Source organism: Strongylocentrotus purpuratus, unplaced genomic scaffold (genome assembly GCF_000002235.5).
Source record: "Strongylocentrotus purpuratus isolate Spur 01 unplaced genomic scaffold, Spur_5.0 spur5_scaffold_1, whole genome shotgun sequence".
NCBI classification, from domain to species: domain Eukaryota; kingdom Metazoa; phylum Echinodermata; class Echinoidea; order Camarodonta; family Strongylocentrotidae; genus Strongylocentrotus; species Strongylocentrotus purpuratus.
In genome coordinates, this window is record NW_022145594.1 from 32,554,300 (window position 1) to 32,570,153 (window position 15,854).

Below are 15,854 nucleotides of genomic sequence, written 5' to 3' on the forward strand. Positions count from 1 at the left end.
TTTTGAGCTACTGTATATTTTTATGTCAATTAAATTGATGTATTTTGAATAAGCGAATTAAATATGATTTTCTTGTTACTTAATAATTGTACTATTTCTATTTTCTATTTGATGGATTATGAAAAATCCAATCCCTATTCGAAGGGAAAGAGATGAAAAGAAAGGAAAATCAAAAAGAGGGATAAGGAAATTGAAATCAAGATAAGTGAAAAGTAGAGATGGACCGAATGTTAGAGAGTATCAGGGTGGAAACAGGGAGGGAGAGAGAGATCGAGAGAGGGGGATGAGAGAGAGGGATGATCTGCGTACGCGCCTGGTAAGAGTACCTCAAACCACTGAACACAGATGCGGAATTATTTTTTTTTGTACAGATCGGTGTGCTCAAGCCACTGATCTCTACGGTAGAGATCAGTGGCTCAAGCCAACAATCCTAACAGCAACAATTGATCTTAGACATATTTTAGTCGTTAACTTCAGTTGAGTACCCACATCTATATACACGCACGTACACAGACCGTGGTGGCCCTGGGAGGAGACAAAGCCTTCCCTCGAGATTTTGATACATTTTGCAGTAATTTTAGCAAGATCCGAGAGGACAGATGGAATGCTATGACAGTGATCAGCTGTCGATGTCGACCAGCCCTTCGACTATCGCTTCGTCTTCTATTAGTCCCTCGACGCCTCATGATCATGCTCAATACTCGCCGGGATCCACAAGCTCCAGCACCAGCCCGCTTGCCAGCAACCCCGACGCCGGTGGAATAGGCGATCGCGACCGAGAGCGCCCGTGTCTTGTGTGTGGCGACCGCGGCACCGGGTGCCATTATTCGGTATTTTCATGCGAAGGTTGCAAGGGTTTTTTCAAGCGAACAGTCCAGAAACAGCTCTTGTATTCTTGCAGAGGACGTAGTAACATGGAAGGCTGCTGTGAAATCAACAAAACAAGTCGGAATAGCTGTCAGTTTTGTCGATTCCAGAAGTGTTTAACAGCTGGCATGAAAACGGATGGTAATTATGCTTCAAATCAAAACTTAGACTAGATCTAGACCTAATTGATCTAATTAAATGTTAAATAAAAGAGAAAGTTAAAGGACAATAATTTTAGTAGGGTCTGAGTAGAGTCCAGAGATAACTTTTATAGTCTTATAGATCTAGGTCTATATCAACTCTAGATCTATAGGTGATGAAATGGTGCAAATTATATATTTTTTAAATAGGATTTTTTTTCTGTTCGTGTAAAACATAAGCTAGGATTTGTTTTGGATAATTAACAGTTTAGACTACACTCTTATCACTGCCTATTAAACCGGCTAATGGTAACGATACATTACTTTCTTAATCTTTATTAAAATCCCCAATATTACTGATGCTGTGCTTTCTCTTTATAGGTCTAGACTAGATCAAATTGCTATTAATATCGTTTTTCCATTTTTCAAATTAAGTATTGTTTCGAAATCATGAGAATGAGAAAATAATTATCTCCAGTGACCAACTTTATCTGTTTTATTATATTACATTGATCTTCAGCTGTACGAGAAGACAGGCTTCCCGGAGGCAAGCCGAAGCACAAGAAACTCCGCAGCGAAACGACCACTTCCAACCACGGCAGGATAGACTGTTCTCCGATGGGGTCAGAGGTCATTCAGTCCACGACCAACGATAATGCACAGACCGTCCATGATGACCTGACTGGCAGCGACGTCGAACCTTGGAGACCGACCGTGAAGGCCCTCATCGATGCCAAGCCCCATCTGATCCCAGATGCCTCTGCTGGTAGGTAGTCCCCATTGATTAAGCCAAGGCTTAGATAGGCACATTCATGGGGCACTAGAGGGCGCTTCGGTCGCGTACGAAAATCTGAATGGCCTTGCTGCGGTGGGTCGGCAATAATCAGCCCAAAACTTGGATATGGGAGGTTGGAAGGATATATCTTTTTTGTAATGTTATCCGGTCTTACCCTTAACCATCCTATGTTTAATCTATGTAGGAATAACATGCGAGTATGATAAGAGAAACATCGGGACCATTACTGAAGTAACTTTTAAAATATTAGCCTAGAAATGACCACCAAACGGAAAAAATTGACATTTTTTCCCGACAAATCTTCATAAAATCTGAGTTATAAATAATTCACATCTAGGTACACTAATACTAGTAATACAAATACGATTTTCTGAAAATTCAAGTATGATTTTTTAAGTTTCTTTCAAGTATATTTCTGCGCATTGCAGCGCCAATATTCTTCACTGCTTCAAAATCACCCTTGATTTTTTTTTAGCAACGAATTTGATACGTGGTCCATGAGTGTTCCCCGTTCCTTGCGTGTTGAAAGTTTGGTAATACATAGTTTGCATTGACTCGCGCATGAAAAAATGGTCAAAAACAAAATGTCAAGTGAAGAAATAAACAAGCTTTTGTATAGTTATAAGAGTTCTACCAAGGTTTCTTTGTCGATTTAATTTATTATATAGTCTCAATTAGAATTCAGAATTATCTCACTGAAAAGTTAAGAAACCGACGATGTTCTCGATCGTAGTTATTTTCATTTTGCCAGCAGCCGATCTAGCGTTGTTTGGGCAAAAAGCTAGACCGCTGCCTTCCCACCGCGAACCTTTCCGAGTCCCGCTAAAATGGCGCGCTGCGGAGCTCCGAAGCTGCGTTGGTATCGCTGCAAACTCTCAGCCGGCTAGCTCCCCACGACGGACCATTCGCGGTATGGTGAGAGTGTGTGTGTGAGGTATGATTTTGGATTCGAGAACGCACGTAACGCAACCGTGCGCGTCATTTAGAGCTTTCGAATGTGTACGACCAATTTTACATGTACGATTTTTAGTACAGATACTTGGTCAGTTTACTTCTTATATCTTTGGTTTTACAACATTTAAAAATATAATTTCTTCAAATCTGCTCCTGACTCGGTTCAGACTAATTGTCTGATGTGTTTTCAAGTAAATTTTTTGAATATATTTTTTTGCATGAATTTGCCTAGCTTAGATGCTGCTTGTAAGTGTCAGCTTGCAGGTGCACCATGTGAGAGAGAGAGAGAGAGAGAGAGAGAGAGGATTGAGGAGTCGTGAAAAAGGACTCTCGGTAATCTTTTTTGAGGGTGTGTAGTCTTGAAAAAGACTGTTGGTTATTTTTCTTAGCTTATAGTTCTAAGGAGAACTATACCGCTTGGAGAGGATGAGTGGCGGGAGTGGCTCAAACAGTCCTTTTCAGGACTACACACCCTCAAGAAAGATTACCGAGAGTCCTTTTTCAGGACTCCTCAATCCTCTCTCTCTCTCTCTCTCTCTTTCACATGGTGCACCCGCAAGCCTACTGTATAAGCCAAGGCTTGTTCCCATAGCCTGGCTGTATGCCACATTCAAAATCCTTTGAGGTTTTTTGTATACTAAATGAAAGATAATTAGTGATGAATTAGGAGGCTGCGCACAACAAAGCCGGTCCTAACCGCACTCACTGATCTTTCTGTTAATGGTTATGGATCCCCAAACTTTATTTTAAAACCTGTTCTTAAAAATTAATTTTTTTTACTTCTTCTCTGTGGTTAGTTTCTTCACTTTCTCTTTAGTTTCATCTCTTTCTATTTTGTGCATCATTCTGCACCATTTCTCTTTGTAATGGAGGGTTCTGTACAATGTTTCCTGTAGTACAACCTATACAGTATATTCCATTTTTTCATCAAGAATTAGAAAGTCTGTTGATACCATCATTGCCTATTGGTAGCGATACAAAAGGAACATATTTTCCTTTTGGGAATAAAATAAATGGATAAAAGTCATTGCTCAGAATCACCCTACTACTTTTTATTAATTATGTTCTTGTAACGAAAGTATATCTAATTGGTTTCTCTTTTCTTTAATTTTTTTTTTCTTTCATGGTTTCATTTAACCAGTTGATTACTGAATTCTCTCATTCCCATAGACTTAACACAGGGACCACCCGGTTCCCAGAAGCAATGGGTTAATAGTACCTTTTCGATTAATCTAAATTCTCACTATGTTCAGGACCCCCGCCAGGTATGTTGTTTTCCATGGATAGCATGCCAAACTTCATGCCCCCATCCCCTAACGAGTTCTCGCCCCCGCCCTACTCCATCCGCGGCTTCACGGTCCAGGACCTGATGCAAGGGGGCTTCCAAGAGCTCTACATGATCGTCAAGTGGGCCAAGTCTATACCGGGCTTCCGGCAGCTGTGTCTTGAGGACCAGATGGCGCTCCTCAAGGCCTCCTTCATGGATCTTAACGTCTTACGATTGGCTTACAGGTAACGGCCCTCTCAGAAGGAATCACTGTGGCTATGTACAAATAATTCCTCTGGCTCTTAACAGAGAGAGTAAATTATATTACATTGTTATGTTATTTATGTTATTTGTAGTTATTTGTTGATGATATGTTCATGTATTGTTATATTTCATACAAATGTGAGTCGTAAGATGATTTTCATGCCTTCCTTTTATTTGTGCATGACAGTAGTTAAGAAATTCAATTCAATAACTGTTTGGATATGCGAAGCTACTATTTAAAGCCCGATCACACCAATGAGACCAACACCAGACCGACTATAGAGTGGAGAAGTGTGACGTCATCAAAAATCTATTTTTATAATTTCTCAATTTTTTCTTCATATTCCGAAAGAACACCAAAAATGATGTCCAAATGTCGAAAACCAATTGAATATGTTAAGTATTGGCTGAGATATGACCATCTGAATGAATATATGTCCTATGGGAGCTCAGTGTTATATGCTCTGGCTCCTAACCATTAGGAGCCAGAGCATATAACACTGAGTTCCTATGGGGAGTATATTTATTCAGATGGTCATATCTCAGCCGATATTTAACATATTCAATTGGTTTTCGACATTTGGACATTAATTTTGATGTTCTTTCGGAATATGAAGAAAAAATTGAGAAATTATAAAAAATAGATTTTTATGACGTCACAGCTTCGGTACTCTATAGACTGAACACAAGAATTGGTCAGTTTAGCGTCGGTTTGGCAGTGTGACTGATATATTAAAGTTTGATTGAATCTGTGAAATTTCATTTCCCATCATAACCAGAACTCAAGATTAAATCTATCAATAGGAAGAACTAGGAACATTCGTTGAAAATATGAGTCATCCATCGAACTTTGGTGTCAAGACCTTAATTTTTGCCAGGAAGGTCCACAAGGGTTTGAAACATATAACAGCCTCAGGTTTCAATTTTCGCATTTTTCTGCTTTTATTAAAACCAACTTTATATCCGGGTGGACTTGCTTTTTAAGAACAGTCATGAAAAAAATTAATCAGAAGGGAAAAGTGAAAACAGTAATACAAATGGGATACTTTATTTACATGTATGTCACCCCCCCCCCCTGCCTGTTCCAGTAGTCTGGCTACGCCAGTGCCTGTTGACAATTTTTCTTTGATTTTCTATCGTATCTCTTCAATCCTTATAGATCTGTAGATTGTTTACCCATGCTCCAATTCACAACGAAATGTATGCTGACGATATCAGAATGCAAGGACCTGGGATGGGGAGATCTGATCAACGCGACGGTCGAGTTTTGCAGCACTCTCCAGGACCTGAGTCTTGACGTGACCGAGTTCTGTATCTTGAATGGCCTTGTAGTCTGCTTTCCAGGTTAGTACATAGGGAAATCCTTCCCCTTTGTCCGACACCATTTTGTCTCGTCATAATTTATTGCAAGTTGAACAAAATTTGTGAACTTATTTTTGTGTTTTTCACCAGTCAAATGGCAAAATGAAAATTGAAAAGAAAAGGAATATGAAAAGAAGATGCTATGTACCCCCTCCCGCACTCGTCCTTTTCAATGGCTATGTTGATTTCCATTTGGATGAGATTGGTGCCCCCCCCCCTATCTCTGTCTGTCTGTGTCTGTCTCCGTCTCTGTCTGCCTCTCTCTCTGTTTCTGTACTTCTATCTCACTCTGTGTGTGTCTCTCCCTGTCTCTCACTATTTGCCCGCCACTCTCTCTCTCTCTCTGTCTGCCTGTCTCTCTCTTTGTCTCTGTTTCTCTGTCTCTTGTATTGCTTCTTGGCAAAGGGCAGCCATTTGACATTAAAAATAGGCTCTAAATCTTATGACAATAATTAGCAAGTCTTACAAGACATACAAAAATAACTGCAGGTTTTGTTTTTGTTTTCAATTCTTTTCTATTTATAGGTACTTCTACTGCTTATAATGTCTTTTCTTATGGTTTCATTGGGCTTATGTTTTTATAGATATATGAACTGTACATCTTCATTTACAAAAATCTTAGTGTCGAGTAAACATGGTGTTTATCTTCTTGTCCATGTCACTAATGAAGCAAACAAATAATTGTGCTGCCTTGTTTGATCAAAATGTAATTGTTTATCTGATGAAGCAGAAGAAGAAATGAGAAATGGGGGAGGAGAAGAAGAAGAAGAGGAGGAGGAAGAGGAGATAGTTAAAAAAAATGAATTTATGAAATATTTGTTATAAGTTTGAAAACCCCACCAAGCTTTATTAAAAGAAGTCAACAAAACAAAGTGAACTTTAAAATAATTTTCCTGGCATTGATAGGAATGAGGATGTGGGTTTATGTGCCAGAACATCACTGATATCCTTTGGCAAGACTATATTTGCCACTCTCCACCTGGGTGTTAAATGGGTACCTGGCAAGAATAAATTCAGGCTAGCCTGGATTGGGGTGATATTGGAGCAGCTTGAGCACCTTGTATGGTGAATATGAGTGCTGTAGAAGTATTCATTTTTCTTCTTCTTCTTCTTCTTCTTCTTCTTCTTCTTCTTCTTCTTCTTCTTCTTCTTCTTCTTCTTCTTCTTCTTCTCCCTCTTTCTCACCTCCTTCTCCTTCTTCTCCTCCTTCTCCTCCTTCTTATTCTTCTCCTCCCCCTCCTTTTCACCTTCTCCTTCTTCTACTACTCCTCTTCCTCCTTCTCCTCCTCCTTCTTTGCCTCCCCATCCTCCTCATTTTCCTTCTCCTGCTTCTTCTTTTTCCTCTTACTGATATTTCTTATATATTTCTGTAATTATTACTATTATTATTATCATTATTACCATCATTGTTACTATCATTAAGCAATTTTCCCATTTTGATTTATGCATATACATGTATTACCACCCCAGATGCTCCAGGCCTAGTCGAAGTGGACAGCGTGACCGAGCTTCAGAAGTGCTACCTCGATTGCCTGCAGAAGTACATCGCTTCGGCCTTCCCCAATGAGCCCAAACGCTACGGCAAGATCCTGATGCGGTTACCCACGCTGCGCAAGGTCAGCGCAAAGGCTATGGAGCAGTTCATGGGTCTCAAGCTGGCTGGGAAGATCCAGGTCCCGGGTCTGGTGGAGGAGATGATGAACTGTACCATCTAACAGGGGGCCATTTCACAACACTTGTCATCAGTGACAAATGACAGTTTTTGTTATAAGCTACTGAAATCCTTGCTTCTGATTGGCTATCAGCGGATTTGTCACTGATTTTTGTCATTTGTCATTGAAAAAGGGCTTTGTGAAACGGGCCCCTGGTTTAATGTTTTTATCTGCAGAACTGCAGCCGGAGATTCTAGCTTGTGACACTGGAACACCAGGGGGGTGTTTCTCAAAGATTAAAATCAAATTTAAGTTGGACTTAACTATGGCACGCCAGTTATGTAGCCAGTGGTTGTTCTCGCCATTATGATCTTTGGATAATTTTTTTCTTTCAATCATGAATTATCAAAAAATATAAACTCTGTAGATTTGTGACCACGATTTTTACGTCCCTTGAGAGACCAGTGGCAGTAAATAGTGAGAGAAAACAGTGGCATGAACAGCCTGCCATAGTTAAGTCCAACTTAAAGTTAATCTCATTTTTTGTGAAACACGCCCCTTGTCACTGAATAGGTGTGTGCACATGACACAGGAAACTGCAGATTTACCTAGGTGTTTTTGTAATGTGTAAATGAATGATAAGATATATATTGAAGATGTTTATGTCACTCTAAAATTGTGTTGTTTGTATATCCCTGTTTGTGTCTGGAAAAATGTGGCGGCTGGAGATTCTCGCTCGTGCTACAGGAACACCATCTCTCCCATGTGACCAGTCGCTTGCCCTATTGACCTTGCTTGACCTGGTCACTTCCAAGACTTACACCGTATGTCCTAGGGAGAGCACTGTCTCTGATCGATCACTCACTGATATACCGTTTGAATGGTCACTCATAGGAATCACCTCATCTGACTGGTCACTTTCCAGATTGACCCTGTGTTTCCCGATTGACCTTGTGTTTCCCTATTGACCTAGCTCCATTGTGACCTGACATTTGCTTCTGCAACAATTGTTCCAGGCTTTATTTCTTCATACAGCTGTAGGTATATTGTTAGTTTTGCCATTGTGTTATAGGTTAGGTTAAAGGTAATACAAAGTTTTGGTAATATTTCAACAGGATTGGATTATGAAATTTAAAATTTTTATTATCATAGTGAAACCTAGTGTTAGAATAGCAACTTTGTACAAGTAGTATTTAGCTTTTTTTCCCTTTCCTTTCTTACTGCCACAGAAAACAAACTGTTTGATCAAATCCATCAAACAGTAATTAAACAAACAAAGAAAAACAAAAGATCTATCCATGTTTTTATGCAATCTGATGTAATAGCACCTGCACACATGTGAACCTTCTTATTTTTAGAGACTTTTGAGAATACATCAATAATACATATTATGTATTATGACAATAATGATGATGTTACTACATGTGTGTGATTCTATATTTACAAAGGTCATTTTGTCAACATTTCACACTGACTACACAAATAATACTTTTGCGGGAAACTTGACCTATAAGTATATCTACGCTTTAGAATACAACTCATTCTTAGATCCTTATCAAATGATAGTGAAACACGGTCATGTGTGTTTCATTTACTGAGACTATTCCATGTTTTTTTAAATGAAAAAGCGTGCAATAGTTTCCAGAATTATCCCAGAAAGTTACGGTTTGTGTGTGTGCTTAGAGGTTTAAGCGAACTTATACTGTGTGTGGGCCTATACTTTTATATCCTTGTGCTTTAAAGATGAAGTTGAGTTCTGGTCATGCAATTGCATTGTGAAAGAAACCGTGTGGAATCAATCAGAAAAGGTTGATCATGTAGCATAATTAAGTTTTGTGTGTACTGCAAGGCTCCGGAGTCATCAAAATGACTAGAAATTTGGCCCAGTCTTGGTAAAGTAACACGCATAGTACACAGAAAGATGTATACGGGGCTTCATTTTTAAGCTGCTACTTGTCATATTTAGAAAATGAAGGCCTTTGAACTTAAAGAGCCAAACTGAAATTGAATTAAGAAGGATGTGTAATGTACCAGAGTAATTTATCACAATGCATTACAAAAATTGACAGCTGCATAATTTTACTGCTAAAAATTGAATGTAGAGATATATCATTAGCTTTCATCTTGAATATTAAAGGATTAATTCCTCATGTTTTCTATAAATGGATCAAAATATAAGACTGAACAAACCTTTCATACAAACTGCCAAATTAATTGTAGGTTGAAAACTTGAAATTATGAAAAAATTGTCTGTTATCATTTGGCATTTTGAAATCCTTGACTGCCACATTGTTTTCAGCCTACATGTCCATAAATATGCATGTATTAACAGTAGCAATCCATTTTTTGTGTTTTTTCTGTTTTACCTAAGTGGACAAAGAGTTGATACACTAACTTTGCATCTGATCAACTCAATTTTCTTGCCGATCGAATAACTACTCAAGAACAAAAGGCCTACCATGCAAGTGATGCAACTAAATGTATATATTGTCCCAATTAAATATAGGTAAAGTTTAAGGATGTGTATGTTTTGTTTAAATGCTTACTCTTATATGATCTTATGAATGTGAGTTGTCCAGGGGGGTGATGGGGGATACATGTAGCAGCCCTGATACACTCTCTCTAACAAGTAAATTGCTTATATGATATGCCCTTTCCCTCCCTCCTGCAATCGCTTGAACAGTACTCCTAGCATGAGTAGAATCATGATTCATGCTTAACATCATGTTTGTGACTTAATTTTGTCTTTTTATCAATTTTTTGTTTTTTTAGTTGAATCTGTGTGACTATGATACATATTTACATATATACAGGGTTAAAATGTATAACTATTTTTATTGTGAAAAATATTTTTAATATGCCAGACATGCTAGGTTGTGTAATCATGATGTAGACTTTATATTGCATTTTCAATAATTGTTTGTAATTGTTTTGTGAAAAATGATATTGTAAAATGGCAGAGATGCCTGATCATGTGATTGTAATGTTAAATTTGTTGCACTCTCAGCAATGTCTCTTTATTGATCATATTGAAAAAAAGAAGAAAAAAAATCAAAGTTTATTCACTTGATAAAAAAGACTGAATATGTACATTATGTAAGTATACATTTAAATCAAACAAAACAATACAATGAAATATATACTCAAATTATATAAATACAGAGTAGGAGAAAAAATACAAGACAGAGAACAGGTCGAGTGAGGCCCGACGTTAAAGCTTGAAAATCTTAGTAGTGCCGGCCCCAGCTAGAAGAAGAAGAAAGAGATGAAGAAGGAGAGAGGGAAAATATGATTTGAGATAAGTTGTGCTTTTGTAGATATTTTATAATTTTTAAAGATCTTTTGCTTCGAAATCTATTATTTGGTGTCGCCCCAGTTTGTCTTTGTTTTATTATTCAGTGGGTTAATTAGTTTGCTCAATATTTGACTTAATCATAACTTAACATTCTACAAATGTTGCTGAAGCAGCTTATAATTTGTTAGTGCTCTTTTTGAGTTTTGTGTTCATTTTTATAATCAGTTGTACTATTTCTTTATTTATTAAGGTGATGGTTTACATTTTGAAAATAACATTTTATTTTTTCTAAATTCCCAAATAAATATTTTGTTATATTAAAATGGGTATTTATTAGCTAGTAGCCTATCAGCTGAAACCATGTCAAGTGACACTCAACATTTTGATACATGTTTGTGTCCGTTGGTTGTATTGTTTTAGCTGTGCGCATCTGATACGGAAGCAACCTGAATACAATTTAGAGGGCCAAGGATCAAGGCGTTGGATTACAAATATCATCAAATTTATATTTAAAAATATTTTGTATATAAATTCAGTGAGTTGATTAGTTTGCTCAATATTTGACTTTCATAACTTAACATTCTACAAATGTTTCTGAAGCAGCTTATAATTTGTTAATACTCCTTTTGAGTTTTGTTTTTAATTTCTATTATTACCGGTAGTTGTATTATTACTTTATTCGTTACGGGATGTTTTACATTTTTTAAATAGCATCTTTAAGTACCCATTTTAATATTTTGTTACATTAAAATGGGTTTTCATTAGCTAGTAGCCATTAGCTGAAACATGTCACTCCAAATTTTGTTTTAATTATGTACACGACCATGCGATATAACAACCTTTTTGTGCATGAAATAGACTGCATGTATACCTTTTTTGCATTGTCTTAGCTGATATGAAGGCAACCTGAAGGGGTAAGGCATGAGATCACAAATGCCCTCAATTTTATATAACAGATATTGCATACATTGCCTTGTTCAGTAAAACATATTTACTTCCAAATTCAGAATTTCCCTCTTGCCGTTATATTGCAACCTCGGCCTGTGACCTGTATGAAGTATAACATCACTCTGGGAATTCTGAATTTCTTTGGTTCCAATATTTTGGTTTATTGATCCCCGGAGCATGCAATATTTGTATAATATTTGTATGTAATATTGATATAAAGTCCTGCTTTAAAGTAATCTGTATCGAGCATTGCCAACTTGAGCCTCACAAACTTAATGTTACAATTCTATATGTTCAAATGCATTTGAAAAATGAGTATAATATGAATATGTGCACATGATATGCATAAAGCTTGCAGAAATTACCATTACATGTATACAAATTTACATGGATATATACATTTGTGTTACATTATAATGTGTGTACTAAATTGACAATGTCAGTGTTACAGCACAGTCTTATATTGTGGGGCATCCTTGTATAATTATGTATACAGCACAAACTCCCTGTTATTACACACAGTACTTCTTGCAACAAAAAAGAATTGTTCAAAAAGTTGACGGTTCATGAGATGTATGACTGTATTGCTGTTGCAAAACTCAATTTTTTAGAGAATTGTGATTTGAGGATACCATATGAATGGATTCTATTTTTAGCAATTTGAAATTGATTATGTAATGTGTTTCTAGGACAACTAAATTAACAGCTAATTTGTTTAACCTGTGAAATTTTGGAAATGAAATACTTGATAATGCCCTGTTGATGAACTCAATTCATAAAAATTATCACTCATTGTAAATTTGTCATGTTTTCACTCACCAAACAAGTGCAATTTAAATTCATATATTCGTCGCTGTTTTCACGAAGTGACGGTAGTGAAAAAAAATTGCATTCAGTTTGCGTGACGATTTTCCTCACTACCGTCACTTCGTGAAAATAGGGACGTATTAGCCCGTGCGATGATATCATTTAATGTGACGATACACTTTAAATAGGTTTTATTCCTTGTGGTAAATAAATGCTTTTAATGGAATATTTTGTGATATTCTGTGGAAAAGGTACATTATCATGTTTTTCTTTTTTCCGTTTCCTTTTCTTTTTCTTTTGTGGACTAGGCCCTGGGCATGGTAAAAAAAGACTTTATATATTTTTAAGTTTGTTGTGGAGGATGGTAATGCATGAGAGTGTAAAAAGTAGGGGGGAGAAAAAGAATGAGAGAGAGAGAGAGAGAGAGAGAGAGAGTGAGAAGGGAGAGAGAGAAGGAGAGAGAGAGAGAAGGGAGAGAGAGAAGGAGAGAGAGAAGGAGAGAGAGAGAGAGAGAGAAGGAGAGAGAGAGATAGGGAGATAAGGGAGAGAGAGAGAGAAGGAGAGCGAGGGGGATGTAATGGAAGAAAAGTAAGGGAGAGCTTTGAGAGACAGATTTAAAGATATATAGTGAGTGAGAACAAGATAGGACTGGAGTGTTTTTTTTTCTTTCTGTCTATATCTTTCTTTATTTCATCCTTTTACCTAGCTTCATCAATAATCAAAATAACATTTTCCCAGTCTATTTGTGTCATTTTCCAGTGTCTTATAGAAAACATTGAAGTTCAAATTACATAACAAGCTACTAGAACATAACGAGCTTCCCTATCTCATTCAGTCTGTGAGCAACTAAAAAATATAGAGCAACTAAAAATAGGAAGTCCTACAAAAACTTCATATAAATTAGCAATGGGGGGGGGGGGGGTCCTAGAAGTTCATTAATTGGCTTCATCTCGAGAAGAAAAAGGTAAATTATGTATCAACACTTGCATTTTAGGAAATACTGGGAAATTCCCGTTCTTTGGTAAGCTCAGAAATGGCTTCCTCACTCCTTAAAAAATATCTTTGATAGGAATATTATTGGCCCTCGAAGCAATAAATTATGAAAATAACCATGAGAAGAAGAGGAAGAAGAAGAAGAAGAAGAAGAAGAAGAAGAAGAAGAAGAAGAAGAAGAAGAAGAAGAAGAAGAAGAAGAAGAAGAAACAGGAGAAGGATAACGAGAAGAAGAAGGAGAAGAAGAGGAAGAAGAAGAAGAAGAAAGAAGAAGAAGAAGAAGAAGAAGAAGAAGAAGAAGAAGAAGAAGAAGAAGAAGAAGGAGGAGGAGGAAGAGAAGAAGAAGGAGGAGGAGGAGAAGAAGAAGAAGAAGAAGGAGAAGGAGAAGGAGAAGAAGAACTTGAAGAAGAAGGAGGAGGAGGAGGAGAAGAAGAAGAAGAAGCAGGAGAAGGATAACGAGAAGAAGAAGGAGAAGAAGAGGAAGAAGAAGAAGAAGAAGAAGAAGAAGAAGAAGAAGGAGAAGAAGACGATGAATATAAGAAATTCGAAAAGCGGCAAAGAATCATTTCGCCCTCAAAGACCCTTTTCGGCTTACATTCATAGAGGGCGCTCAACGACCACTCTACAAAGTCACTCACACTTTGCGAGAGCTGTGGACAATTTGAATAGGTGGCAAAGAGATTATTTTTCGATGTCAAAATATAAGAAAACCCTCGACAACTATTAATTCAGTAGTCAAACTATATAGATGGGCAGTTGAAAGCAGCAGAATTGTGTTTTTTAATTAAGTCAAGGCAGTACATCACGGAACTGCCATGAATCACTTTCATGAACAACTTTGTTTATTTTGTCTGTATGCTCAAAATAATATATTTGTCTTCAATGCTCTGAATAATTTTAAAATAATACCTTTTGTATAGATCTAAGCCAAAGAGTTATACACAGAATCGATAAAAATCATAATTGAAAGATTCTTTCAAGATGCTTTGCCCATGCCAATCCTACAAATCTATTATGTTTCGATATGTCTGACTTCTGCAACTGATCGAGACTTGAATTGGTTATCATATAGGCCTAGCTAGGTCTATTTACTTTATCCATCATAATATTTCTACTTTTTCATTTTATATCGAATCAATGATGAGATAGGTTATACGTTACATTTTGTAGTGGTTTAATATCCCAGTTTAATATCTGACTTTCCTGTAAGGTGACGGGGTGACTGGTCGATCCTCATTGATTTTGACCAAGAAATAAAGAGAGACTAAATTAAGAAGGTGATGACCCTCCCATTTCTGAGTCAGTCTGAGAGCAACATTTTGGTGAAATGATTCCCCCTATTAAGAGAGAGAGCCTAGAGAGAGAGAGAGAGAGAGAGATATAATAGAGATTGATAAATAGAAAGAGAGAGAGAGAGAGAGAGAGAGAGAGAGAGGATCTGGGGGGGGGGGGGGCGACTCTTGCGACCACTCCCGGCCCTTCAGGGATAATGAGATTTCCTAAATCTTGTACCTGGGGAATGTTAATAATAATGTTCCCCCGCCCCCCCCCCCCCGCAAGCTGGATCTGCCCCTATACTCTGTATTATCAAGAATTCATTAAAAACTACATGATAATTATCATAAGTTAACGGAAACTGGAGGAGGTGATGAACCTAGCTATATAACGCAAGATATAAGATAAAAGAGGTCTCCATGTCGCCAAGATTGATTAAAGTGGGGATAAGGAGGAAGAGGAAGAGGAAGAGGAGAGAGAGAGAGAGAGAGAGAGAGAGAGAGAGAGAGAGAGAGAGAGAGAGAGAGAGAGAGAGAGAGAGAGAGGAGAGATAGGGGAATGGGGGAAGGGGAGGGGGGGGGGGGGGGGGTTGCGATCATGTTTCAGTTTTCACGAAGTGATGGTAGTGAATGAAAATCGCATACAATTTGCGTGCGGATCTTCCTCACTTACCGTCACTTCGTGAAAACGGGATAATAAAGCCTTGAAATGAGAAAAGAATAGAAAGAATTAGCGGCTTTGAAAATACACATTTTGGCATGTTGCCCTACATGAAAGACAAGAGGAAGTTCTTCAAGTCAACTTATTTATCTTATGCGAGGAGTAATAAAGGAAGACTTGCAAAGAGCTAGAGGCGCCAATGGTTCTGGAAATAGCCGAAGGAAAAAAAAAAAGAAAGACAGGAAAGGAAGAAACAAAACAAAAACAAATCCACAAAGTCTGGATAACGAAAATCGTTGTTTCATTATCTTCATATCGATATAATACACCCGACTTGATTTGTTCTTAGTTTAAAAATACAGACCCTTCTTTACTAAACTTTCGAATATCTATGCTAAAGAAAATGAATGTAGTTTGAATAAGGTCAATTTTACTGAATAAAAACTATCACAAACTATAAATGTAATATAAGTTTGTATTCAAAATATCTCGTCAATATTTTCTTTAATTTTGCACAACCATAATCTTTCTCATAAATGTGAGCCTAAATCTTTAGACTACACGAAGGTTAGAA

The 15,854-nt window shown here is 37.3% G+C and overlaps 1 protein-coding gene across 1 annotated transcript; it reads left to right on the forward strand.

Moving 5' to 3' along the window:
• Positions 1–408: 408 nt before the first annotated feature.
• Positions 409–9,133, forward strand: LOC579226 (retinoic acid receptor RXR-gamma). Its single transcript, XM_011667470.2, has 5 exons — positions 409–1,008; positions 1,528–1,773; positions 4,011–4,269; positions 5,448–5,632; positions 7,121–9,133. The coding sequence occupies exons 1-5, from the start codon at positions 600–602 to the stop codon at positions 7,363–7,365; spliced, it is 1,344 nt and encodes a 447-aa protein (XP_011665772.2). The 5' UTR covers positions 409–599; the 3' UTR covers positions 7,366–9,133.
• The last annotated feature ends 6,721 nt before the right edge of the window (positions 9,134–15,854 follow it).

Excerpts from the sequence above, each read along its gene's own strand:
- LOC579226 (XM_011667470.2), top strand. The coding sequence starts at position 600 with ATGGAATGCTATGACAGTGATCAGCTGTCGATGTCGACCAGCCCTTCG. Across the intron at positions 1,774-4,010 it reads GATCCCAGATGCCTCTGCTG|GACCCCCGCCAGGTATGTTG; the intron begins GTAGGTAGTCCC and ends CACTATGTTCAG. Across the intron at positions 5,633-7,120 it reads CCTTGTAGTCTGCTTTCCAG|ATGCTCCAGGCCTAGTCGAA; the intron begins GTTAGTACATAG and ends TTACCACCCCAG.